We start from the raw sequence: 27,923 nt of genomic DNA, 5'->3' as shown, positions 1-27,923 counted from the left end.
CCAGCCATTCCAGGGACTTCACTGACTCCAGGGCCTCAAAGTGGACCCAGCCCTGCACAGTGTCCATGAGGGGCTGTTCCTTTACCTGTCTCATCACTGTACTCCCCATCGGGACACTCCACACACTCAAAGCAGCAGGTAGGCTCCCCCTCAATGATTCCTTTCCTGGTCCCTGCCAGGCAGTCTCGGCTGCAGTTGGAGAAAGGCACCTGGAGGATGGAGAGCACAGAATTGGGGGGCTGAAGCTGTGGGATCAGTCTTACAGCTCCTTTGACAAGTGCAAGGGGGAGGATTTGGGCACAAGGACTAGTGAGGAAAAGGGGCTAGGGCTTTCACACCTACACACCACTCATTGGTTAAGGGTCATCTCAGGGAAATGTAAATTACTAGACTCCTTTGCCACTCTGAGCCTGTAGGCATATTGGGTTCCATTAGCCTGCAGGCAGTCTTCTGAAAAAGAGCAGCAAGTTCTGGTTATTGGAAGCAAACGTATACAGAAGTCCTGGAGGTGCATATAAGTCTAAGGAATCTGAAAGGATGTGGGAAGAGTACAACTATTTTTCACTACTTGAAAATAGATGAAGAATACTAAAACATGAACAAACAAACTCGAAGGGCATACAAAAGAAAATACACCATGCTGATGTTGGGTTTAGGCCAGGAACGCGAACAAGTTTAATATTAGAAAATCTGCAAGTGTCATTCACAGCAGCAATAAATTAACACAGGAAAATATGATCATCATTAGAGGAAGAAAAAATATTTGATGAAATTCAACACAAACTAGTGATACAAACTTCACAGAAAAGAGTAGGCAGAAATATCTTTAACTTGAAAAAGGGTAACATAAAAAAATCCTTAGAGTAGACATCATTCTATATGAGACAATATTAAAAGCATTTCCTCTAAAACAAGGGTGCCCACTATTACCACTATTATTAAACTTTGAACTGGAGTTCCTAGCTAGTGGAATAAGACAAGAAAAATAAGGATGTAAATATTGGAAATGACAAATTAAAACTATTATTTGCAGATGATATGATTGTCCACATCGAAAACCCAAAAGAATCAACAACCAGATTATGAGAAATAATTGGAGAGCAGCCCCAGGCTAAAATGCCACAAACTGCCACCATTCTTACCCAAGTTTCATTAGTTTCTCTTAAAAAAATGTACACTTTTGTTGTATGCTTTTGGTCGATTTCCAGGTACTTAAATTGTTATTTTTGATGGTTTTGTCCAATTTATCATCACTTAATCATTTCAGAAAGCCTGCTTCTATCTCATTCTCTGGTCATCCTAGATAACTGAGTACTTACTCTAGAAATTTATTACGTATTTACTATCTAATAGTCTACGTGTAGCAGAGATAATAAATATACCATAAGAATGAAGTCTGTCTTTCAAAAGCATACATTTCTTGAAGGTAGGGAGCAAGTCTTACTCATCTTCGTAACCCCAGTTACAAAGCTTTGAATAATGCTTGGTACATAGTAGGGCTCATACTATTTCTAAAATGTCTCTTTAATAAGACTCTTCTCCTCCTTCCACCTACCTGCTTGAATTGGAGACATCTTACAGAGTTAAACACATGGAAAGCAATAAAATAATTATTATTGCTTCTAGCAGAAAAGAAATAACTGGTTTGACAAAGATTTTTTAAAAACTTGAACAGAAGATGATTGGCATTATCTTCTAATGAAAGAGGAATAGAAATGGCAGTATTGGACCTGATGGTTGCTAAGACTCTCAGGACCCTGGGAAGGAAAGGAAAGGAAAGGAAAGACTTAAAGTCAGTACACATTGGCATGTTCAACTATGGTAACAAGGCACCCTCAGAGACTTTCTTTTAATCCTTCTTATCAACCTATTTGATCATCTAATGAAAGCGATAGATCCAGTTTCCCAAACCCACACAATAGCGATGCTTGTAAATTTTTCCTATTGAAGAATGATGGTTGCTATATCCTTTATCAAGGTAAGGTAAGGTAAGGTAAGGTAAGGTAAGGTTCCCTTCTACTCCTAGATTGATAGAGTTTTTGTTTTTAATCTGAAAGAGTGTTGCATATTACAGAATGCTTTCTCTGCATGTTGACATTACAGTAGAATTTTTTTCTTTTATTCTGTCAATGTGATAAACTACATTTAAGAACCTTATAATGTTGTGCTATCATCACATTCCTGTAAGTTCACTGCAAACTCTACTGCGTCATGATGTGTTATATATTTTTTCATTGCTTTTCTACGTTTTCTGATATTTTACTTATGATTTGAGCATCTATGTTTTAAATAAGATTGGCCTATAATTGTCTTCTCTTTTACTGTCCTTGTCTGTTTTTGGTGTCAAGATTATATTAGCCTCATAGGATGAGTTTAGTAGCTTTCCCTCTTGGCTTCTGTTAGGCTGCAAGTGGCAAAAAACCTCAAAATAACAATGGGTTAAATAACACTGAAATCAGTTTCTCTCTCATATCCATGTCTGGGGAGGTGGTCCAAATTGATATGGCACTCCATGGTGTGGAGACCTAGACTCTTTCTATCTTGTTTGTCTGCCATATTTAGTCTTGGCATCATAGTCCTTGCTGGTGGCATCTGGTTTCCAGGAAGCAAGATGGAGGAAGGGATGAAGTAGAGAGCAAAGGATACTTTCAAGCATTTTCTTAAAAGAAGGTTCCCAGAATCCATCACACAACACTACCACTTGCATCCCATTCTCCAGGATTTAATCATGTGGCCACACGTAGCTGAAAGAGAGACTGGGAAATATCTTTATTCTGGTGGCCATGTGCCCAGCTAAAATTGAGTTCTGTTATTAAAGAAAAAGGGGAAAACAAATATTGGGGGCCTCTAGCAGTCTCTTTCATGCCTCTTTTTCTCTTCTTGATAATGGTTAAGGAACAGGCTCAAGGTCATACAGTGACCCATTGGAGAGCTGGATCCACACCCAGCTCAGTCTTCCAAAGTCTGCATTTTTCACTTTACCCAATCCTGCTTTATGATAGTCAAATATTAGAAGGATGCCACCCTCTGAGTCCTCTTACTGCATCCTTCTGCATCCTTCAGCTAAAGAGAAATCCCACCACCAAAGGAGCGGGCTGTGGCAGCCACGAGAAGGATCCATTTTGCAAAAAGTCATCAAGTGTCTTCAAGTATCCCCAGCAACTTCATCAAAGATGCCTCTTCAATTCTGGCCAAGGAATCCCATCTGAATTCCAAGACCCCAATGAAATATCCCTTTTCCTTCTAATTTGTTGCAATAAAACAAGGAAATAATTATGGAGAGTATAGTTTAGAGGATGGAGCACCAGGATCAGAGCTAGGGCGCTTGGATTCTAGCCTCAGCACTTACACTGACCATCTGTCTGGCCTCGGAAGTCACCTTTGCCTCCCTAAACCTCAGTGTAATCAACTTCAAATTGTGATGTTGGATACAAGGATCTTTAAAGACCCATGTACCTCTAAAGTGTTTCCTTAGAAAGTAAATTGAGGACATTGATTACGATGGTATAATGCTATATTAGTTAACATTTTGCATTTGTATAGTATAATTCAGTTTATAATATACTTTCACTTCCTTGATCTCAATAACAACTTTGTGAGATATGTAGGGAAGTTATTAATACATAATGTATAGTTATACATGGCATTTTTTGTGGTAATTTCTACAAAAAGCACAGAAAAAAGAAAAAGAGTGGACTAGACCCTAATATTTGTTGAGTGCCTAAGTGTGCTAGGTTTGAGGTAATGCTTCTATGGAAAAATTAGATTTAACTTATACCTCTGTCAATTATCCCAGAAGCATAAATGACGGAATTTATAAGGATTCCCTGTGTTACTTATTTACCAGTGTTGAAGCCCATGATGTGCACAGGCTGGTAGAGGACATTTGTGTTATAGAAAACTGTACCGGATGTCGTTTCCATGCAGGAGGCAAGATGAGACAATTAGAGACAATCAATTATGTGCATTAATGGAGGTAAAATATAACCTGGATAATTCAACAGCAGGGAATCAGTGATAGCAGAGCTGACCAATTTAGGCTCCAGTCAGTTGAAACTGGTGATAATTTAGACAACAGTGTAATTAGTGGATAGAGGAGTATAACCTCTGGAAGCCCAAAAATCTCTGTCTGGAAAAGGTCATGACATGTTTATAATTGAGAATCCACATTCTGAGGTAGAAGTAATAAAGACTCGCACACTGTGGATGAGATTCATGATCTGTAGGAGACCTTCCCATGAGTAACTTATCCTACATATAGGGAAACAGTGACATTGTAGCATCTCATCAGAAACCCAGCAACCTAAGGGGCATTTGGTAAAAAGATGAAGTTGAATCTTTGGTCATGTTATTAAAAAGTGGTCCAAGATGCTCAAAGGTGATAATAGAAAGGCAAATGCCAAGAGGAATGTAATGGGTCTCATCCTGGCTTCTTGGTAGCGTTAAAGAGGATGTCCTGTCCAGGATCTGTTTCTACAGAGGATCTGGGTCCCGAGCAGCCTTGTACATTCTAGGATACAAACATCATAGGATGGTTATCATTTCAGCATTTCATGTGTCTTTTCTTTAAGTGCATATTCATTGGGTGATGGGGTTCTGATTATTAATCAGGCTTCTAGATGCAGTGATACTTATGGAAGGAGGGGTCCTGTTTATGTCACAAGCATCCTCCTATTTGTTACAGGTCTCCCATAGTAGGAGAATAAATTGTCCTTTTGAATTATAGGTCAGTCCCGAGCTTTTTGGGTGACAGGGAACTACTTCCATGTGACTTATCCATGCCTTGCCTTGAGTGATGTTTATGTTTGCTTCAATATTTTGCTTTGGTTGGGAAAAGTTTTAGTTAAGGACACTATTACTAGCCAGGGAGTTAGATTTGGAAGGAATAAAATTGATTCACTATAATAAGAAGGCATGGGGCTCAGGTTCTGAGAATTCTCCTCTGTACACTAAACACTCGTGGATTTCACAGGGAGCCCTGGCAATGCACTTAGTGAGTTGAGGGAAGTGGACTCATCGTTTTGGAAGTCCAGTGGTGAAGCCCAAGGCCCTGCCAAAGCCCAGCACAGTTTCCTGCCGTGGTGGAGGCATCTGGTGTTCTGGCGGACAGCACGTACCTCCCTGGAGAACCCACTCCACAGGATTTTCTTCTCATTGATGAAGAGCCTTTCTCCCTTCTTGGCATAGACATTGTAATATCCGACTTCCTTAAACACGATGGAACCATCCTCTGGGGACAGGTGCCAGTTGATGATGGAATAATTCCCCACCAGGTCACCACATTCATCAAAAGTCACCTGCTCCCCCATATTGTTGGTAAAGTTTAGGTGCCGTAGGTGCTTCAGGACCTAAAGAAGAACAGAGATGAATATTCTGAGTACAAGTCCCAGGGCTGCCACATATGGTTATGTAGGTTGTGTACTGCATAAATTTTGTTCTGACAAAGTGAAACGAATATGACTTGAGGAAGAGTCTCCTTTTTCTAATTTACACTAAGGTACTTGCCTGTGTTAGCGGCAGCCCTGCTAAGTCCTGGGCTTTACTTGGTACTCAAATTGTAACTTGGGTAGGAAACACTTTCTTGAAGTCAGAAAAGGAAAAGGAATACATCTCACCATGGCCGCTGGCTAAATCAAGTCTTCTGCAGGTGCACCATCACCCGGTGGAGCCCAGGAGGGGGTGGGGTTTGTAAGCCACGGCCATTCCTGGTGTCTTCTGAGATAGGCTTTGGGGAGGAGTGGAGGCACTAAGTGCTCTTACAATCTGCACCAACTTGCCCTATGCTACTGCTCTGTGGAAGCGTCTTGCTGCCAAAAATCACAGAGAGGGGGTGGAAGGAAGAAAGATATGAGGCTGTGGGTGGAGCCCTGGCCATCACTGTTGTAATAGTCATGGCCAATCCCTTAATTTTTACATGATTTTATGGGTCACAAAGCCCTTGTACAAAAAAAAAAAGGTAGTCATTTTACTACCTTTGAGGCACAATGCTAAATACTTTATATTCATTATCTAATCTAATCCTCACCACAAATAGTACTATTACCCCCATTTTATTGATGGGGAAACTGAGGCACAGGAAATGGAAGTATCTTGTCCAAGGTCACACAGCTAGCAAATGGTGCAAACCCTGCACTCTTAATGGCTTTGTCTACTGCAGCTTCATCAGGTTCCTGGCTCTGCTTCCTACTTGCCCCTGACATGAATCAAGAGGAGGCAGTGGGCACTCGGCAGCTTATCTTTCATGCATGACCTGTCTGGTGCCAAGGGTCATGGAGGCACACTAAGACAAGGTGAGCCTGTGAGTATAGGGGCTCTTGCTTCCACTGTACCCTGCGAGTCACAGGGCTTTATCATTCTCCCGCCCTGAGCATGCTTCCTCACCCGTGTAATGAGAGGCCCAGGCCAGAGAGGCGGCAGGGTCTCCCCAAGCTCTAGTATGAACTGCTCTCTGTGCTGTGGTTTGGCAGCCCCGGGAGTACATTTAGAGGCACCTCTCCCTGTTATCATTATTTTCAAAGTACCTAAAAATGAACATCTAATCTGACACTGGGGAAAAGTTTGGGTTGCGTCCATCTAATGGATGGCCTTCCTGAGGCCCAGCACCTGTTATCCACATTAATCTAATTTGCGGGACAAAGTGAGCAGACTGGGCTAGTACCCTGAGGGCACCTTTCATGTTCCATTTCACTCCAAAGATGACACTGCTTTTTAACAATTTATATCCACGTTGACTTTATTTTAAAATAAACATTTGTTGTACAGAAAATTAAATAGGGAAAAGAAGTCACCTGAATTCACTCATAAGCAGCTCTGGGATGAGTTCAGGGGCAGCAGATCACATATGCACACAGGCACATACATCGGTGCCTCACCTAACCTGCTGTGTGTGGTTTATTCCTTAGTGTCCTCACTGCTGCCCTGGCAGACCCTGGCTGCCCAGGCTTTTGTCCCAGCGCTAGGGGGGAAAAGGGTCCCTCAGTCTCTGCTATCTGGTTCTTTCTGCAACCAGAGCTGCTGAGCCATCCTCAAAAACAATGGAGAATGAATCCTGCGAAGGATTTGTGCCGCCCGTGTTGTCTCAAGCTTTCCTCGATGGTCATCAATCTTACATTCTTTCCTTCATTTTTAGTCCTTAAAGCAGTCTGCAGAGAGGGGGTGCCCCAGATGTGCTCCTTTCTTATACCTCCAACTCTCCTTCCTTTTCCACCTCGCTCTTGGGAGGACCTGACCTCCTCTTACACAGAGTGGTGTACATCCCTTTGTCTCTACCCCAGCACCCCCCTGTCTTGTACATCCTTCCTTCCCTTAGAGGAACACACAGCACCTCTGCTCTTTAATGCTGATCCCCTCTTGTAGCACTTAGAACCTCATTCCTCTCACTCACTGTGGGACCTTTCTGACATGGCCAAGCCACTCTTCTCCATTACATAATCATGCCCTTCCCACTCTCTGCTGGGGCCCTACCATAGCTCAGATGAAATATGCTTTAAACTTCCCTAGGTAGCTTCCAAAGCCTTCCGTACTTTGGCCTCACGTATCTGCCATTACTTGTCAGTGCAAATGTTTCATCCTAATCGTATATTTCTACTGTGTTTCCCACATGTCATGCTAACTCTGTCTTTGCCCTGATGTGGGGAAAAGGAGATGAGAGGAGTGGAGATGTAGGGAACTACCGCTTATTTACACTTCCTATGTATCAGGCATTGTCCTAATCCTTCACATACACTATATCTCATTTAGTCCTCACCACAGCTGTATGTTGTGTGAGGAACTAATATAGGAACTATTATTATCTTTATATTATAGATGAAGAAACTGAGGCATAGAGAGGTGAAGAAACTTGCCAGAGTCATATAACTAATAAGGGTTGGAGCTGTGATTTAAACATGGGCTTTTCTGCTACACCATCCTGCCTCCAATATAAATTGTTTAGAGTGTCCATGGAAAATATTTGTCAGAGGTCAGTAATATTTCCTCATTAAATATATTTTTTTAAAGCATCATTATTATTTGAAGAATACTTTAGAAAGCATATATAGTAGTAAAGCTAGAGTAGTTAGCAAATTTTTTCTCCTCCTATTCCAGAGGAATTCTGTTTCAATTCCTTGGTTCTTAATATGTCAGGCCACAAGCTCCCTCTCTCCTTTTCTCTATCCACAGGTTCTCTGCAATGAAACTCTCCAGGCATCAGTAAGTGAATAGGGAGGGGAGCTGGAACAACGTCATTTCGTAATTAAATGGTCATCTTCCACATTGGTCACACTGGACAGAAAAGTGACTCAAAGATCATCATGGGCTATAAACCTTCTGCATTGCTTTTGGCATGGGCTGGAGATTTCCACCATGATCCTAACTTAAAAGAAGAAGGAACCAATCAAAAATCATTTTCTTGAAGTTTCCTTTAAAAAATTCATTGTAAATACAAAGTTAGATTTGTATACTGTTGGACTCAATCAACAAGAAAATATTTATAGAATATCCACGGTGTGTTCTGAACTGGACTACAGAAGTACAAGACAGTAATATCGTCCTCATGGGGTTTACTTACAGATTAAAGTGATAAGATAAAAGACATACATATTGGATGAAATACCAAACAGTGTAAGATAAAATATAGTTTAGGGCTAACTTATGGGGTATCAACTCTAAGTACAGAGAAATTCAGAGGAGATAGAGATTAAAAAAGGGCTGATGGTCTTTGCAGGCTTGAAGTATGGTAGAGATTTGGACTGGCAAAGGACAGAGGGAAGGAAGGTGTTAAAAATAGTGGGAACAGCATGGGCAAAGACATCAAGTTAGGGATAAACAATAAACATGAAGTGTTATGGGGGCATTGAAGGGATCAACATCTCAAAAATTGTGTCTGCGCTAGAGAACAAGGGGAAATAAAGTATGTACGTAAAGAGGAGCCAAGGCAAAGAGACTAGATTTCATATTAAAAAGGCATAGGATCAGATAATAACAAGTGTTAATGAGAATGTAGAGAAACCCAATCCTCCATACACTGTTGGGATGTAAAATTGTGCAGCCACTTTGGAAAACAGTCTGGCAGTTCCTCAAAAAATTAAACAAAGAGTTAACATTCAAACCAGCAATTCCACTTTTATGTATACATCCAAGAGAAATGAAAACATATGTCCACACAAAAACTTGTAAACAAATGTTCATAGCAGCATTATTCATAATAACTAAAAAGTGGAAACAACCTAATTTTCCATCAACTGGATGAGTGGATAAATAAAATATGTTATATCCATACAAAAGCCATAAAAAGGAATGAAGTACTGATACATGCTACTGATACACGCATGGATGAACCTTAAAAACATGTTAAGTGGAAGAAGTCAGTCAAAAAAGACCAAGCATTTTATGATTCCATTTATATGAAATGTCTAGAGATGTCCAAATGTATAGAGATAAAGTAGATTAGTGGTTGTTTAGGAATGGGAGTATGAAGGGGTAGGGGTGTTAGCTAAAGGGTATGAGGTTTCTTTTTGATATGGTGAAAATGTTCTAAAATTGATTGTGGTTATGGTTGCACAATTTTGTGAATACACTATAAACTACAGAATTGTACACTTTAATGGGTGAATTGTATGGTATGTGAATTATATCTCAATAAAGCTGTTACAAAAAAGAAGACCTTGATGACAAGGTCTCTTGCTAGGATGCTTAATGCCAAGAGTTTACTAATGAGATATGGCAACTCTAGCCTCAAATGGGACAGGGAGACAAGGGATAGGCAGAAGTAAGAGTCACCAGTGCAAAAAAACATCTTATCCAGAAAAGGAAGCACCCCAGAGTCTTTGTGGCTAGAAATTCTATACCCACAATTTATTACATCAAGCTCCTCTAAAGCAAGCACTGTCTTATTCCTTTCTGTATCCCCAGTGAATTGTAGATAGCCTGGATTTTAATGGCTACTCAAGCTGTATCTGTTGAGTGTTTGGTTAATAGAGTAGACATTAAACATGTAGGTTTCCAGCACTGCTAGATGGACAAGTGGTGCCCATGATGAAGTTTTCACCAGTCTGAGGATAAATGAGAAAAATAAGGTCAACGTGGTATCTGTATTAATTAAAAGAACAGGTAGATAGAAAATCAATAAAGACATAAAAGACTTGAACAACACTATCAACCAACTTGGCCTAGTTGACGTTTATAGAACACTTGATCCCACAACAGTAGAATACATATTCTCTTCAAGGGCACATGGAATATTTAGCAAGATAAACCATATTTTGGGTCATAGAACAAGTTTCAATAAATTTAAAAATATTCAAAGTATGTTCTTTGACTCCAATGGAATTAAATTAGAAATCAATAACAGAAAGATATTTGGAAAATCTCCAGATACTTGGAAACCAAATAACACACTTCTCAATGACCTATGGGTTAAAGAAGAAATGAAAAGGAAAGTTAGAATGTATTTTGAACAGAATGAAAATGAAAACATAGCATATCAAAATTTGGGGGATGTAGCTAAAGCAATATTTAGAGGGAAATTTATAGCACTAAAAGTCTATATTAGAAGAGAAGAAAGATTTTAAATCAATGTCTTCAGTTTGAAAGTTAAGGAATTAGAAAAAGAAGAGCAAATAAAATTCAAATAAAGCAGAAGAAAGGAAATAATAAAGATCAGAACAGAAACCAGTGAAATAGAAAACAAAAATAATAGAGAAAACCATTAAAACCAAAAGCTGATTTTTTGGAATGACCAATAAAATTGATGGATCTCTAGCCAGAATGATCAGAAATCAGGGAGAAGATGTATATTTCCAATATGAGGAATAAGAGAGGTGACATCACTACAGATCTTAGAGACATTATAAGGATAATGTATAAGGATAGTCTGAGAATATTATAAACAATTTAATAAACAATATTCTAAAGAAATTTATACCCATAAATTTGACAACTTAGATGACGTGAACAAAGTCCTTGAAAGGCACAAACTATCAAAAGCTATCTGATAGATAACTGGAATAGCTCCATATCTCCAAGACATTGAATTTGCAGTTAAAACTTTTCCCACAAAGAAAACCAGCCCAAGGTGGCTTCACTGATGAATTCTGCCAAACACTTAAGAAAGAAGTAATACCAATTCTACACAAACTCTTCCAGAACATCAAAAAGGAGGCAATACTTCCCAACTCATTCTATGAAGCCAGCATTACTCAGATACTAAAACCAGACAGGGCTATTAGAAGAAAATAAAACTATTGGCCAATATCCCTCATGAACATAGAAGCAAAACTACTTAACCAAATTTTAGTAAATCAAATCCAGCTAACTACAAAAAGGAAAACACACTGTAACCAAGTAGAGTTTATCCCTGGAATGCAAGGTTGGACTACATTAACATGCCACACAAAAAAAACCCAAAACATATGATCTCAATAGATACAAAAAAAGCATTTGATAACATCCAATCTCCATTCCTGGTAAAAATTCTCAGCAATCTAGGAACAAAAGGGAACTTCCTTAACCCTGTAAAGGGCATCTATGAAAAACCCACAGTTAACCTCATACTTAGTGGTAACAGGCTGAATGCTTCCCCTCTAAGATCACGAACAAGATGAGAACGTCCATTCTTACTGTGTCTATACAACACTGTACTGGAGGTTCTAGCCAGTGCAGTTGGGTTGACTCATACTGAAAATGTAAAGATCTAAGTTCTACCCTCAAACAAAAACAAGCAAGCAAACAAACAAAAGAACTTCCAGATAAAGTGAAAAGGCTTAGGATTCACTTTTTGAAAAACTTATCATTAAGGACCATAAAAATTAAGGCTTTTATATAATTGGTTGGAACTTAAACCTATATATTAAAAAGCAACATCCTTAAAACTATGCTATAGGATTAAGGGCCACAACAATTTCTCCCTTTGAGGTATAACTATAACCTATGTTCTTGCGTTCTGATTTAAAAGAAAAATAAACCTTCCCGATTAAAACAAACAGGCAAACAAGCAAACCAGGAAATATTAGCAGAATTTGTTTAAAAATGTGCTAAAAGATTTATGTGCTTAAGAGTGGTAGGGTAGACACATCAGAAGAATTATAGTTTTCATAGGATATAATGTTAACTTTCTCTTCATAAAGGAAAAAGAGGAGTCTTGGATTTTTCTGGGGAAATATTTCCTTTGTGGTCTTTTTAGAAAGTTGCAGCTAAATATTTTATTTTGCATGTCATGTTTTTGGTTATCGGCACACATTTAATTCTCAGTAGAGGTTCAAAACATGGAATAAACTGATTATAAAACTTCCATCACTTTCTTGAGGAAAAGAAAAGTTGGAATCACCATAATGCAATAATGCAGTAACAGCTGGGAGGTGCCTGAAGAGATGGGTAAGTCCGAAAAACAACTGTTCCATATAAGAATGATGACAGCGGTACGCCAGAAGATGAAGGGAGCAACTGACACCCGAAATGTAGGACTGAAAGTCTTTTAATAGATAGAGAACCCAGAATTATTCAATTAGCTATAATAAATCAATTCAGATGAATTGCATAAAGGACCAGCCTTTCTTTTTTTAAAATAAATTTAAAAAGCCCAAAATAGATTTTAAAAAATAGTTTCCTTTCTTCTTTTAGGCATATTCCTTATTAAAAATTAGGCTAACACATTGTTCCTGATAAAGATTCTTAGGAAGCCTGTGTCAATTAAAAAAAATAACAATAATTTAAAATTTAATGGTTTCTGGATCTTTATGTCTCAATAATCCTGTTTATACTCTTAAAATCCTTCCAAAGTGGTGTTTTCCCCCAGTCATTTACCTCCTTGATAATGAAGAGGTACATTTCAGCCCAAATTTATAAAGTCATAATCATTGCAGTTTTATTGTATGAGAGTTTCCTGCCGATTTCTCTGAGACCACTCACCTTCTCCCTATCTATACCCGTATCCATGTACTGACCTACTGTCATTCACTTAACACTCTGTCTTCTCTCAGTATTTACCTTTGTCCCATTCTCTTCCTTTAGCTATTTGTTCCTTCAACAAGTATTTACTGAGCAACCAATATGGGCCAAGCAGGCACCTTTTCAGCGACAAGAGATACAGTAGTATTCAAGATGGACAAAGAGATGTTCAAACACTCTAACTTGGTTAGTTGTGTCCACTCTCATGTATTTGCACACTGTACTTTCTCTTTGTGTATGAACCAGAGTTTCAGGACAATTGGTTTCTGGTGAACACCCAGGGTTTAAGACTATGGACAGGTGTCTTCTCTATGAAACCATTGGCTGACCTGGCAGTCTCTCAAGAGCTAGAAATCATGTGCCCAGAGGGACAGCTGGGTACATGGTGGTTGTTTTAACAGTTACCTTGGCCTCATCAGGGAACAGACTGCCTGGGGCAGATGTGAGCTTTCTTACTGGCTAGATATATTTCACCAGTATATAGACTTTGGGCAAATCATTTGGGCTTCTCTGGGTCTTAATTTCCTCACCTACGAAAGAATAATACTCGACTAATATTTACTGAACACTTATTATGCGTAAGCAGTATCCTCAGCACTGTCTCTGTATATTAACTACCGTTATCCTCATAATAAATATATTTTGTTATCTTCTTTTTTCAGGTGATGAAAGTGAGGCACAGGCACATTAAGTGACTGACCAAGGTCATAAAACTGTTGGGATTTAAATCCAGGTAGTCTGGCTCTAGAGTCCAAATGCTCAACCATTGCACTATATCCTACCTATATAGGTGTAGGAGTCAGATTAGACAGTCTATCTATTAGGTTGTCTATCTCTGGTAACAATAGGTTAACCAGTATAAAATTTAGGTTGAGAAGATGGACATATTTTAAAAATGGGGCAGTAGAGACACATATAATGCTTGTGGCAACACAAGAGGCCATAACCAGAAAAGTGGTCGAAACTGAATGATATCCAGATCTCCATGCATGGCCTGTACTTTCCCACCCTGGAAACTTTCCATTGTTTTCTACTTTTTTTTTTTTTTGGTGAGAAAGATTGGCCCTGAGCTAACATCTATTGCCAATCTTCCTCTTTTTGTTTGAGGAAGATTGTCTCTGAGCTAACATCTGTGCCCATCTTCCTCTATTTTGTATGTGGGACACTGCCACAGCATGGCTTGATGAGTGGTGCATAGGTCCCGCCTGGGATCTGAACCTGCGAGCCCCCAGCAACCGAAGTGGAGCACGTAAACTTAAACCACCACGCCATGTGGCCGGCCCCTGTTTTCTATTTTTAGTCAACTTTATCGAGGTATAGTTTACATAGGATAAAATGCACCCATTTTAAGAGTATAGTTCTGAGTTTTGGCAAACATAAATGCCTGTGTAACCACCACTACCATCACCCCAAATGGTTCCCTGATGTTCCATCCAAGTCAATCCCAATCCCCCCTTGCAGCCCTAAGCCACCATTGATCTTTTTCTTTCTATAATTAGAGACAGAATATCGTATAAATAGAATCAGACAAAATGTACTCATTTTTAGTCTAGAATTTTTTTTTTTTTTGCTCAGCATGATCTTTATGTTGCTGTGTGTATTTGCTTTTGCATTTGACATTTCCTCCAAGGAATAAATCCTTTCCAAAAATCCTATCCATCCCTCAAGGCCCATCTCAAATGATATCTTTTATTTTCTTCCTTACTTCAAATCCTAACCTGCATAGTACTGAAGCGTTTCATCCTCACAGCAGGTGTATAAATAACATCACATGAGTGTTGAATTGTTCGAGTCAGAATATTCACCCTGTCCATTAATAATGAATTATTTGTTTACTAAGTCATCTCTTTAGACATCTTTAATATTTCTTTTGGCATGTTGACTTGCAAGCTTTGCATTTGAGCACCTAATTTTCTGCATAATACCTTGCATAACAGGCAAGGTGGAGATGGAAATCATTTCACCCTTAAGAGCAATGACAGGGAATCTTTAAATTGATAATCATTGACCCTGAAACAAGCAACATAAGTTACAAAATAATTTAGATATTTCCTCCATGGAGTACATTCTTCTTCTTTTACAATTTTAAGAGAAGCAACTAATAGTGCCATTGAAAAAAGAAAATATAAAATTTTACTTGAGATTATAATTCAGTATAATATGCTTTCAAATTATTTATTTTATTTGGGGAGGAATATGAGGAAAAAGAATAAATGAAGGAGAAGGAAAGGAAAAAAGCTAATAGAAAGACTTAAACATGGAAGAGAATATACAGACATGAAGAGACTGACAGGCTCCCAAAGAAAACTAAATCCTGAGAAAGACACATCCTAAAAGAGGGACAAGTACATATAACATGCACACACTTAGAAGGTGACAAATTATCTTTTATATGGTAATATTTCCATCTTGTGGCCTTTGAGGGTATTTCCTCTAAAGCATTTTAAAGTCAATTGTTGCTCATTATAAGCATAAATGGGAATCCTCTCTTGGCTTGTACTCTAAGGGTTACTTGAATTAAGCCAACGACTAGAGACTAGAAACCCCCAACTCCTGTCTAGGATTTCCAGCTCTTATATCTGGCATCACTTCTTAGCACAGAGGGAAGATGGGATGGGATGCACAAAGCACTCCATTTACACAGATAATGAGGAACAGTTCACGCACATAAGGAGCCTATTGCTTCTTGCCCACTTTCTGTGCTAAGAGTGTAGGGAAGATCCAGGACAAATTCCCTTCTCAAGCCTCAGCCAGATTTTCTTATCTCCCCTCCACCTCTTCTGGCTCTTGCTCCAATTCATCTCCCCTCTCCCAACCCCCAAACAGTACCAGCAATTCCTGGAAAGATTCATTCCACTTGACTTCTGTTATCACCATGGTTCTGTCATCATACATCCCTGTTTTTTGACCTCTGAGAGGTTGGTGTAAGGTGGAGGAAAGTAGGAAGCATGCCTTTTGCATGATCATCCTGAAAGAAGGAAGAAGGCTGTTCCATACTTACTTATATGATGTCCCATTCAAATTGCATTGTTGGGCATATGACCTAGGCTCATCCAATCAGAGCCTAGAATACCCTGGCCATAGTGATTGATTCAAGGATGGGTTGTTGGGCTGAACAGTTTTCTGCAAAGGACTCTAGATAGTGTTGTCAGGTCAAATCAACCAGATTGCTACTCATTCATTCATTCATTCATTCTACACACATTCAGGTGTCAGGAGTTCTGGACACAGTGCTGAACAATACAGACATGCTTCCTGCTCTTATGAAGCTTAGAGTACAATGGAGGAGTCACAGTGAAGACAGAGCTGAGGAGCCATGTGAGGAGGACTCGGGATCACTGTGGAGGTCAGGAGGGAATTGTGTATTGTGTGCTCACAAATTACCTGTTAGTGTTACTTTTAAAGCACATGAGTTGATTGATAAATTTTAGGGGGAAAAGGGTCAACAAAAGAAAAAAAATGTGATTGACCTTATTTAACCAGAATTTTAATGAATAAGAATCTATTTCAGTCAACTGAAGAGGTGTGGAAGCTTAAGCTGGGTATAAAAGTGACAAAAATGAGGAAGAAAGAATGGTCATAAAGTGGGTGTGTGGGAGTATGATATGAAAAGACTTCCAGGAGAAAGTGAATTTTGAAAAAGAGTTAAAAGTTTGTGGTGGACAATGATAGAGGAGACAAAAGTTGATGGCCCTTCAGGTATGGGATATGATCTAAGCAAAAACGCTATGCCAAAAACTCATAAGTTCTTTGTGTGGAGGTGCCAGGCAGGTTGGCTTATAAGATAATTGAGAGAAGGTGGGGGTAGAATTCCAGGCTGATATAGTTGGATTAGATTGTATAGATTGTATGGGTGATTGGCTTCCGCGTAGGTCTTAATAATGAGAATAAATAATTGCTGGTCCATATCTTGATAGAGACATGGCCAAGATCTCAAATTCCAAAATGCCCATCCAACTGCCTGGATTCCTGAGGTTCAAAGGAGACTTACAGCAAGCACACAGGACATTTTGTCCAATTCCCACGTTATTCCTTCCTAGAGCTCTGATCTTATTTTCCTATCTGTCTCTTCTCCTGGATGAAGTGTGCCAGACTGTTTGGGAGCCAGGAGGACACATCTTTACCTGTACTAGGTTCAGCCGAGGTGTCTGTGTAGTGGACACCTTTTATTTTGGCTGCTTTGCTTCTCTTTCCTCCTTCTTTTGGCAGCAGCATCCTGATTTCCCTTTGGGGATGCACTCCCTGCCTTACTCTCAGTCTATGTAGTTCAGGAGGACGCCACTCCTAGCTTCAGGGATGGATATGTGACCCTGGACTGGTCAATCAACATAGTTTCTGGAACTTTTACAGGAGATCCTAGGAAGTACGGAGAGCCTAGATGTAAGGATTTTATGAGCCCGAAGCTGTTGCAGAGGATGAAAACTGTTAACCCTAAGAAATAAGGAACAAAGAAATGGAGATGAAAGCATCTAGTTGTACCTGGAATACTTCTGAGATTTTCAGTATTATGAGCTACTAATAATGTTCCTTCTTCTGTTTATGCCCGTTTGCTTTGGGTTTTCTATTGTATGCAACTGAAAGCCCCAATCTTGACCCAATCACTGTTCTTGGCTTTTTTCTCATATGCCCAAGCTTTGGCTTTGGCCACCTGGATCTTACTTCCTTGTCTGGGAGAGGAGTCACTGAAGAGCAGAACAGTCAAAATGCCCACTGGAAGCCTCTTTTGTCTTTAACCCCGCCCTGATCCTGCAGAGTTTTCAAGAGCTGGGTCCTCCTTCCTGGGGACATGGAATGAAGGAGAGGAAAGACAATAGTAGTTACTACTCAAAGATTGTCCCTTCATTCCTCCTTAAAAATTCACATTCTAGCATCATGGATCCTGAAGTCTTCTTGGTCTTTGACCTTCATTAGAGCTCCTCTTTCTTTGCCAGAGAGGGGGGCGGGATGCAGGGCAAGGAAAGAAAATTTAAGTACCTCACAGAGATTAGAAACTTTAGCCAACAATGATGTCTGAGTGAGATTGTCCCCACACAAGAAGGGCTAAGAACTTGCAGGTTCTGGCTCATTCTACCAGCCTGGAAAGTCATTCTTCATCTCATGAGAATCTCTAAAATGACTGACACAGGTTATACATTCTGTGTTTCTTGGTATCTTTTCCCAGGGGTCTGTGGTGATTGGGTTCTGTATACAAAGCTATTTTAGTTATCATTTTTTGCCTAATTGATTGATTAAATAGAGGCATATTGAAATCCTACTATAATAATCACCATCTATTTAGAGCCTGAAAATTTACAAATTGCTTTCACATATATCATCTTATTTCATCTACAAAAGAAACTTGGGCAGAAAGCAGCTAGGTATTAAGGCCATTTTATAGATGGAGAGACCATGCCTTAGAGTAGTGGCTTGCCTAAGATGATGCAGCTAGTAAATGAGGCAGCTGGAGCTGAAGCTGGAGGCTGGGTCATTCAACTCAACTGGGATTTTTTCCCCCCACTATCATGTGCTTTCTCTGGTAGGTCATCCGGAACTGAGGAAAATACAAAAAGAGTACAAAACAGTCTGAAAAATCAAGGTACATACGCAAGACATGAATGGCTATGTAGGACGTAAGTGAGGCCAAACTTTTATCTTCAGAAGTTCTAGGAAATGAAGAAGATTACGATGTGTCTCCCACGTGTAATTCAAAAATACAAAACAAGACTAAACTATAAAATGAGTGTAGGAATTCTATGTAAGTTCTGATTATTTTCTATGAGAAGTACTTCAGTGCTTCTTTTTGAAATATCCGATACCAAATCCTTTTAAGAAGAGGTTTTTCCTGTGCCCTTGATTTGCCTATGTCTTAAGCTTAATTCGCCTGTTGGGTGGTCTGGCACAGCCTGTGAGTAATATAATAGCAAAAATGGTGGCTAGACACAAGAACACTTAGCATATGGAATGTAATAGGTACTCCACAAATACTTGTTACTCACAAGGGAACAGTACCTTTAATTTAAGCATTAGAAAAACACTCCACTCAGTACTAAATCTGTTCCAGGATATTTAAAAACTTTTAGGGGCTATATTTTAAGTATTCTGAACCACTGGACTAAAGAACAGTAGAGCTAAGGCTTTAAACAGATAATCAAATTAAATTACTATCAGTTTTGCAGAAGTCACTTGCTCAGACATTTGAAAAGGCAATTTGAATCCAAAGCTACATTAGTGACGTCATTTAGATATTGCCTTTTTTGAGGTAACCACTTTATCTGTCTTGCCTGGATCAGCCCAACTCTGTTTTACTACACAGCAAACTGCTATCTCAGTGAAGGATGTACCTGCCAAGCCTCAACCTTCTTGATGTCTGCACAGGAACCATTGGTGAAGAGCCCTCTCCCAGGTAAGCAGGTATATATATCTTGCAGGGCATGAGCAATGGAGTAAACCGCTAAGTAGACGTTGTAAGATATTCGTAAATGTGTATAATCCATGTAAGGAGTCTCGACACTGCTAATGTTCTCATCCCCTGTACAGAGAGGTCGGAAGGCAGTGGAGCTATTACTTATCCTGCCGCCAGCTTCTTCATGACCTCTCAGGAAAGTGTCTGCGGGTAAAGGTCCTTTAACACTTTCTTGGAGGTGGCAGTTAAAGGTTTCTTCCCAAAACTCCTTGGCAAAACCATTGTGGACAGACTTCCTGGGATGGACTTTCTGCAGGAATTCCCGGAAACCTGGGATCTGCCCAGCCTTCAAAGCAAATCCAATGGTGCCTCCAACCACGTGGAAATACTCAGGCATGGCAATCAAGGAAGAGCTGGCCCAGGCCTCGCTAGCCAGCCAGATCTTGCCCGTGATATTGCGCCGGACGATCTCCTTGATGAGGGGTTCAAGGTCTGGGCCACTAGAGAAAACGACGATGACTTTGGCTGTGGAATTCTGGATCACCTCCACCACGTGCTGGATCTCTTCCTCATCAGAGTACTGGGAGATGAGTTCACTGAAATCAATGCAGATGTCCCTCTCCTCAGCTTCCTCGCGGAACTTCTCAATCCCTGGCCGGCCATAGTCATCATCAGCTGCAATTGTGCCCACCCAGTTCCAGCGGAAATATTCGATAATGTCTGCCATGGCGGTGGCCTGGTGTTCATCATTGGGGATGGTACGGAGGAAGGACTTGAACTGATTCTTATTGCTGAGGAGTCTGCTGGAGGAGGCGTAGCTGACCTGGAAAGAACACAGAATTAATGAGTGAGTAAAGGTGCCAGATGAGCCTCAAGGCTGTGTGGAGGTGGCTTTTTGAGTATTCATTAAGCAAATTTATCAAATACGTTGTTCACTGCAGACAGGATGAAAGAGTGAGAACAACCAGAATCCGTTCCTCTCCAGTGTGAGCACTCAAGCATCTGTCAGTCTATTGGGGAGCATTCTAATTGCCCGAGGGTGGTTCTTCACAATGCTACCTTCAAAAATGGGTCTGGCCATGAAGTCAACCCAACAATACTAGGGTATACTTATCTCTTTAAGGAGAGTCTTTATGCACTGTTCTGTAGTTTCTCCTACCCTCCTCTGTGCTGCCTCATTGTTTATAACATATCCGTTCACATCGTTTGCCTATTGGGTCCACGCTCTCATCTGAACATTTTAGCTTCCCCTTTAGTCTGATAAGTACTTTGTGCATGACTCACTTCTGGAAGGAATCAGGTTGCCTATGGGTTATGACCCTAAGGCTCTTCGGAGGAGTCCCAAGGGGTTCCCCTTTCCTATTCTGCTAGTTTCTCTCTTCCCGTCTCCGGCTATTCCCTCTCTTCCCTCTTCTGTCTGCCCCCGTCCCCAATGTACTTTAGATAAAAGTATTCTCAATTGCAGTCATTTCTAAGAACTGTTTATCTTTTAGGCTCAATTAGCCATTTAGGTTCATTAGGCTCAATTCCTCTGCACCACAATAACAATGATGTACCTCATTAAATACAGTCAGAAAAACATCCTTTCCTCTCCTGGCTTCTCAGTGAGTTCAACCACCACCCAGAACCCTTTCCTCTGTTAAGTTCCAGCTGACGGCTGAAGCCTCTTGACGGGCTTTTGATGTGGGTCTCCAAGACCCAGACAGGCTGAAAAGAAACGCTGGAGAAGCTGCCTTGATGTGTTTCCACTTTCTTAAGACATAGCCAGTTCCGCATTTGAGCATGGGTGTGGGCCACCAAGGGGAGAAAGCCTTACCTATGATGGCAAAGGATCATTGCCTGAAGAAGTATCCAGATGTCATGGAAAGCATTTGTGCAGAGCTTCCCAACCTTTTATCACATTGTGGCAAACACAGAAGATGGGGTTAATGGAGGAGGCTGACTAAACATGGAGGAGGTGCTCTGACCACCCTAGGCTTCCCCTAGCCACCCCAAACTTAGAGGGGATCAATATCTCGGCAGGCTTCAGCTCATTTGCAGCACCCCGTGTGTCCTGGCTCACCAGTTAGGAAGTTCCAAGGTACTGGACCATTTCTTCTGAAGTCCAAAGCATTTTTATACTTAATGGAATTTCTTCTTGGTAATGAAGCAGTGTTTAACATCTCTTGTTCTCCAGTTTTCTAGAGAGATTTTTAAACTTCTCAAGAAAAACAAGTTGAAGACATTTGGGTGAATGCCTTTTTAATATTTCTCACCAGTTGAAACAGTTTTCTATGTTCAGTGTTTTAAAATGAATTTTTCCAATATATTTCTTCTTATCAATGAATAGTTTCTGCATCAAAAACCTAAAAGGCATTGGTATAGGAAAGATCTGGACCAACTTTTCTAAAGGGCAGGTATGATTTTTCTCACAAGAGCTTTGAGTTTGGAAGTTATACTATGAATGTGACAATTTTTTTTTTCTTTTATCAAAATAAGCCCCTTCTTGCTCTACTCTGAGAGTTCATGAAGTAGGTAGGTAGTTAGATTAAGTAATTTGTTGAGATGTTATGTTTTTAGAGAGCTCTATTTCCAAATCCAAACAACAGTCTTCTGAATCACGTTTTTGCAAATGAAAAACCTACTCAGGCGTTTTTTAAATTCATCCATTTTTGCTTCTTGATCTTCTTTTGAAAAATGGGCTGAAAAGGGTTTTAAAGGGATAAAAATGACAAACAAATATATCCGCCATGGATACTTGTCTTAAAGAATGCATTTATAATATTTGTCCAGTTTTTAAAAAGCAAACTAGAAAAGTGGGAGTAAACACCACTTCATTATCCATCCCCCCAAAAAAACCCTTAAAAACACACAAAACTTTCTTATTGTAAGAGGGGAGAGTTTCATGAATGATTCGGAAAACTTCTGACCACAACTTGGTCTAGCTGATCTGTTTGTTCCATCCACTTGGTGGCGTGAGTGGCATAAGAAATGCTACCGGGCCTCTGTCCCCACCCGGCAGAGCTGTGGTTCCCAACTCTGCTGCACAGTAGAATCATTCTAGGGAGCCTCTAAAACTCCTGACGCCTGAGTCGCATCTCATATCAATTAAACCAGGATCTCTGCAGGGTAAGACCCAGGTATCATTATTTTTAAAGCTCCCAAGTGATTCCATCATGCAGCCACAGCAGAGAAACACTGCAGTAGATACACTTACATTGGTTTGACTGATAATCATTATGGTCTTTTCAGCACTTTTATAATTCATATTCAACTTAACCTTATCTTTCATCCAAACCACAAAGAACGAAAACCCTCCTCTTCACTTTCTTTATTTACTTGATGGCAATTACATCTTATGCTTGTTGGCCACAAGAACTTACTTTAACTGTGTATTTAAAATAATCCTGCACAATATGCCAAATTTAAAAGATGCATATTTGCATCTTGCCCAACACATTTACTGATGTGGGCTTTGTTAGATCATTTTGGCACAAAAGTTACAGAGCCAGGGCTTCCCCATGGGAAACACCTTTAATTCCCTGAAGTAAGGATTCGGGAAATGATGATAAGACTTCTCAGCTATCATGTGTATATAAAGGGATAATGGCTATCACCAAAGAAATAGAGACCTCCCAACATAGAAATGTGAATTTATGAAATGTACTCATATAAATTTTAAATATTAGACATTGAAAAAATAAAATTAACGTGGGATTTATAATTTAATTTAAAATTTGATATAAGGGATGTATCACAATTGAGCTGACTCTCCCATCCACGGACATTTAGGTTGTTTCCAATTTTTCGCTACTATAAAATGCTGTCATAGATCTATAAATATTAACATGAAATAAGGTTTGTTCTATAGTGTCAAAGGGGAAAGAAGCAGGTTATAAAATTTTGACATTTAGAGCTTGCTATCTTTTTTTCGTGAAAAAAATCTGCAACTTTGAACAAACGTTTATTAAAGCATTTGTTTCAATGAACTGTTAGTATTTGAAAATGCAGACGTCTCCCCCCCAGGCTGAGTTCCTACAGGGTAGAGACTGCTTATTCATATACGCTTTATAAATACTTTTTGAATGAAATAGAATATTTTCCATTTCTAGAATGTGCAAGACAATGATGAAGTTCCTGTTTTGTGAGAAAATTTGCTCTGCTTCTCTCTGAGCTAAACTTTCAACTAGACAGTAGAGAGGCAGACTTTTAAGGGAATAGGATTAGAGACAGACATTTTGGGTTTGAAAGGTGGGATTTACATCATATGGTCTCATTCCTTTTAGTAAAGATCATTTACTAAAGGAATGGAGTGGAAAATAAATAACTGAACACTTTGGAAAAAAAGACGAAGTTTTATACAAGGTATGTTTAAAAGAATTTTGGAGGGGTTGTGAGGGTCTAGTTGATGTTGCTGGCACTGGGGTCTCAGAAATCCCAAATGGTCATGATACAGTGCCTGGACTAATTAAAATGTGTTTTGCCAGTGTAAAGCCAGAGACAGGAAAATAGCAAACTATATGGACACTGGGCAGGGCACTCCTCCGAGCCTGCTTCCCTGACCCCTACCCACATTGCCCCATCCAAGAAGGCACGGGTACCTGGGGAATGTAGAAGAGCCCCAGCAGGTTTGCCACTGCTGTGGAGATGCCCGAGCCAGTTGCTCCCACCACAGCGATAGTAGAAGGGATGTGCTCTGAGCAGTTGCAGAACTCATCAAGGTTCAAAGAATCAATTTTGTTCTGGGCCACAAAACTCAGAGTGGCCTCCAAGGCTTTAGAAACGGTGTTGCAAGTGTCGAATATCCTGTATCCCAGCGTCATGTTGGGAAGAAGGGCCGGGCTGCTGTTTATTTCCTCTATGGCAAATATCATAGCTTGTAACCAGCGAAACCCGCGGAAATTATACCTGGAAGAAAGAAGAGATGGAAGGAAATGGAAGGCTTTCTGGTCAACTGTTTAGAGTAAGAACTGGTCAAAGCTGGGTTTGAACTGTGGCTCTGTTACTCTTTGGTTTCATGACGTCATGTTTTTTGAGACTCAAAGTCCTCTCCGTAAAATGGGGATAACACCTACCTCATAGGGTGGCTATGAACATGAGATTATGTACAGCTCTCAGCATGGTATCTCAACAGAGTTAGGGAGTAATAATAATGAAGGTTGTTATTAGTAACAGAAAGATAATTTGTGTCTGCTTCATGCAGAAAAGAATTTGAAGTAGCTGATGTGAGGTTCTTTAATAAAAGTAACATAAAGATTTAAAAAGAAAAAGGACCAGGGAAAATATAAATAGATTAGGATTTTAATATGTGGGAGCCTAAAAATAACTTCAGATTTGCAGAGTCACAAATTTAGACTATGACATTCCTGGAGGTCAAAGGGGAAAAGGAAATCAGTGATCTCATTTTTGTAAACAAACAAACAAATATTATGCATTGGAAGGCTGTTCACAAACAGTGGTTATTTCTGGGTGGTAGAATGATGAGTTTTAAAATTATGTGCTTTTGTTTTATTTATACTTTCTATTTTTAAAAAATGAGCATGCGTTGCTTTTTTTTTTTTTATTGGTTTATAACATTGTAAAAATTTCAGGTGTACATCATTGTACTTCTATTTCTGCATGGACTACATCATGTTCACCACCAAAATACTAATTACAACCCATCACCACACACATGTACCGAATTATCCCTTTCACCCTCCTCCCTCCCCCCTTCCCCTCTGGTAACCACCAATCCAATCTCTGTCCCTATGTGTTTGTTTATTGTTGTTATTATCTACTACTTAATGAAGGAAATCATACGGTATTTGACCTTCTCCCTCTGACTTATTTCACTTTGCATTATACCCTCAATGTCCATCCATGTTGTCACAAATTCAAAGAACATTATTTTAAATAAAAATCAAGCAAATTAACAAAGAGAATTAAGGTCAGTGACATAGTTTTCACTCTCCCAAGACTTGGCTCAGACTGAGGGCTCAATAAACATGCTGATTCAGTATATCAGTGCCCCAAGGAGAAAACGTAACAGCTCTGCAGGTTCTCTCTTTATATCATGGTTTCACTACTTGACCTCAATGACAGGAGGTGAGAAATACAATGTTATAGAAATACAGAAATACAATCTGTTGTTTAGGTTCCTAAAAGTCCTGGTTTAATTGTTAACGTGACATTTTCTCTTAGTCATTTTCTTTACGTTTCCTTCATTTGTTTGTTTAATTACTTGTTTTAAACTTGCAAAGTTATTAAGAGGTATATACACGGCACATGCACAACTCTGTCCAGCAGGGTACAACAAAGAGGATATTTGTCCACCCAGGTTATGTGAAGGATATAATCAGTCTCAGTGAAACTCTGCACTTAGTTTTTCTGCATTCATAAGAAAAATGTGAAAATGTTATCTAATTTGCTAGCTCTTATTAGAATGTGAACAGAAATCCAGTTTTCTTAGAACAATCCTAGTTTTCATTTTCATTTTCCAGGTATCAGGAAGACCAAGGAAAAGTGCTGGATCCCTTCTGGAAGTTGCAAGACTCAGAGAGAAAGAGCTTCTCTCTCCTAGAAGATGGATCAGGACATGGGGTGCAGTAATGGTCTCTGATGTCCAGATTAAGGGAGGTGATATACAGCTCACTGTACTCTGCAGAAGTCAGATCCTATTTGAAGGAATTGTGTCTATTTTTAGACGCCATATCCTAAGAGTCATGATAATTAGGGAGCATCAGATGGAGGGCATCCAGAATGGTGAGGGGTCTGGACATCATGTCATGAAATAATTGTTTAGAAAACTGAGACTCTTTGACCTGGAAAAGAAATGATTCAAGGGGACATGTTAGCTGTCTTCAAATGGCTGAAGAGAGAGGTCCAGTGAGAGAGTTAGATGGATTCTGTGTTTCTCCATCTGTGTTAGATGGATTCTGTGTTAGCAGGGGGATTTCAGTTTTCTATAAGAAAGACTTTCTAATGGGAGTGGTTCCAAAATTCTATGGGCTGCATTTCGAAGATGCCTGGGTCATGCCACAATGATGACTCAGTTACCAAGTGACCAGGCATGTGCTCCAACAGGCCATGGATTTTTCTACTCAGTATCTTTGACATTTTATTTTTGGCAAAAATTCCTTAAAAAAAATTCTTTGAAAAAAATTTATTTAAATTCTTTAAATAAAGATTCAGCATGAGTACCAATCACTATTTTTGTGTGTGTGTGTGTGTGTGAGGAAGATCAGCCCTGAGCTAACATCTGCCAATCCTCCTCTTCTTGCCGAGGAAGACCGGCCCTGAGCTAACATCCACGCCCATCTTCCTCCACTTTATATGGGACGCTGCCACAGCATGGCCTGATAAGTGGCGCGTGGGTGCGCGCCCGGGGTTCCGAACCTGGGCCACGCAGCGGAGCGCACGCACTTAACCACCACGCCACCGGGCCGGCCCCACCAATCACGATTTTTGAAAAGAGAGAACTAAATTTGAAAAAATTCTTTTGTGTTTAGTACAGCTTTTCTCCAACCACCCAGAAGAGAGTCTTGGCTCCTTCCCTTACCTGATACATTCCACAGACTCTGGCCTTGATTCTAGATCTTGATCTTTGGCTGCTACTCCAAAATGGATAGGAAAGAGCCCCCCGAGGATAATGTCCCCTTTTTTCTGGGCTCGCTGGTCGGGCCCATAGGCGGAAGAGCACCAGGTAAAGGCCAAGAGGATCAAACAGCAGCTATAAAACGCCATAGTTCTGCTTTGTCTCCAGGGGGGAAGACAAGAGTGCTGGTGTTTTGGGGGCCCCGAGGACTTTCCCCCTTGGTACAGTTCACTCCCTGTGGTGGGGGCACATGTCTACAGATCAACTAGTAATAAGATGGAAGCCATGGTGTTTGAAATTCCATTTCTGCCTTCTCCGCTGCAGACTAGTGAGGTGGGTGGTCCTTGAGTCTTTAGAAGCCACATCATGTAGAGACTGTCTGTGGTGCTTTCTAAAAGAAAAGAGAGACAAAATGAATTCAGCTAAGCCTAAATCCCATGTAGTTATGATGAGTGCAACAGAGGTGGCTCAGAATTTCCATTGAGAGAGGCTGAGGGATAGCAGGTGGGGAAGGCATGGCTTGGAGTCTTCTTTTTATAGCATTTCATGAAAGGTACAGAAATTTCAATTGCCTGTATCGGAGAAGGACTGTGTTCAGCTGTAAGGGGCCACATTTTAAAGAGGCCGTTGATAAGCTAAGGCCTCCACTGATGCTGCCACTAGATTTTAATCCATTCATTTTTATGCATGAATAATGCACAGAGTTGGCCTGGTAGTAGCATGATAATATTAATGATATTTTATTCAGCACATATGTTCTTATAGAAAATACAGAATGAGTCATATTTAGGTTTAAATCTGACTTTAAATCAAACCAAAATGTCAGAAAAGGCCACTTATTCTTTATTTATTAGCCCCCCTTTTCTGTGCTTCCTCATCATAGATCTCTGGTTCCAGTTTGTAATATGACACTCCATAAACCTTTGAAGAACAGTTCTTGTAAAGGACGCAGATAAATCAAGGGTCAGATTATACTCTACAAAGCTCAACAGCTGGATCTGGGGAAAAGTCCTTCTGCTTTAGCACCATTATCCTAGTAGGAACTCTCTGCTCTTTTCACTC

The 27,923-nt window shown here is 39.9% G+C and overlaps 1 protein-coding gene across 2 annotated transcripts in view; it reads right to left on the bottom strand.

Moving 5' to 3' along the window:
- CASR (calcium sensing receptor) overlaps nucleotides 1-27,192 on the bottom strand; it is a 29,916-nt gene extending 2,724 nt beyond the window's left edge. Inside the window, exons 1-5 of one of the 2 annotated variants that reach the window (XM_058555542.1) lie at nucleotides 26,826-27,192; nucleotides 23,887-24,193; nucleotides 19,245-20,129; nucleotides 5,118-5,348; nucleotides 86-239 (exon numbers count right to left, since the gene is read on the bottom strand). In XM_058555542.1, the coding sequence (XP_058411525.1) occupies nucleotides 86-239; nucleotides 5,118-5,348; nucleotides 19,245-20,129; nucleotides 23,887-24,193; nucleotides 26,826-27,010 (1,762 nt within the window). In that variant the 5' untranslated portion in view covers nucleotides 27,011-27,192. The remainder of the gene's footprint in view (nucleotides 1-85; nucleotides 240-5,117; nucleotides 5,349-19,244; nucleotides 20,130-23,886; nucleotides 24,194-26,825) is intronic. The other variant, XM_058555543.1, reaches the window with a different exon arrangement.
- Between the last annotated feature and the right edge of the window lie 731 nt (nucleotides 27,193-27,923).

Source organism: Diceros bicornis, chromosome 15 (genome assembly GCF_020826845.1).
Source record: "Diceros bicornis minor isolate mBicDic1 chromosome 15, mDicBic1.mat.cur, whole genome shotgun sequence".
In the NCBI taxonomy this organism is placed as follows: Eukaryota; Metazoa; Chordata; class Mammalia; order Perissodactyla; family Rhinocerotidae; genus Diceros; species Diceros bicornis.
Note: the sequence above shows the minus strand (reverse complement) of the source record. Positions and strands in the feature narration are given on the sequence as shown.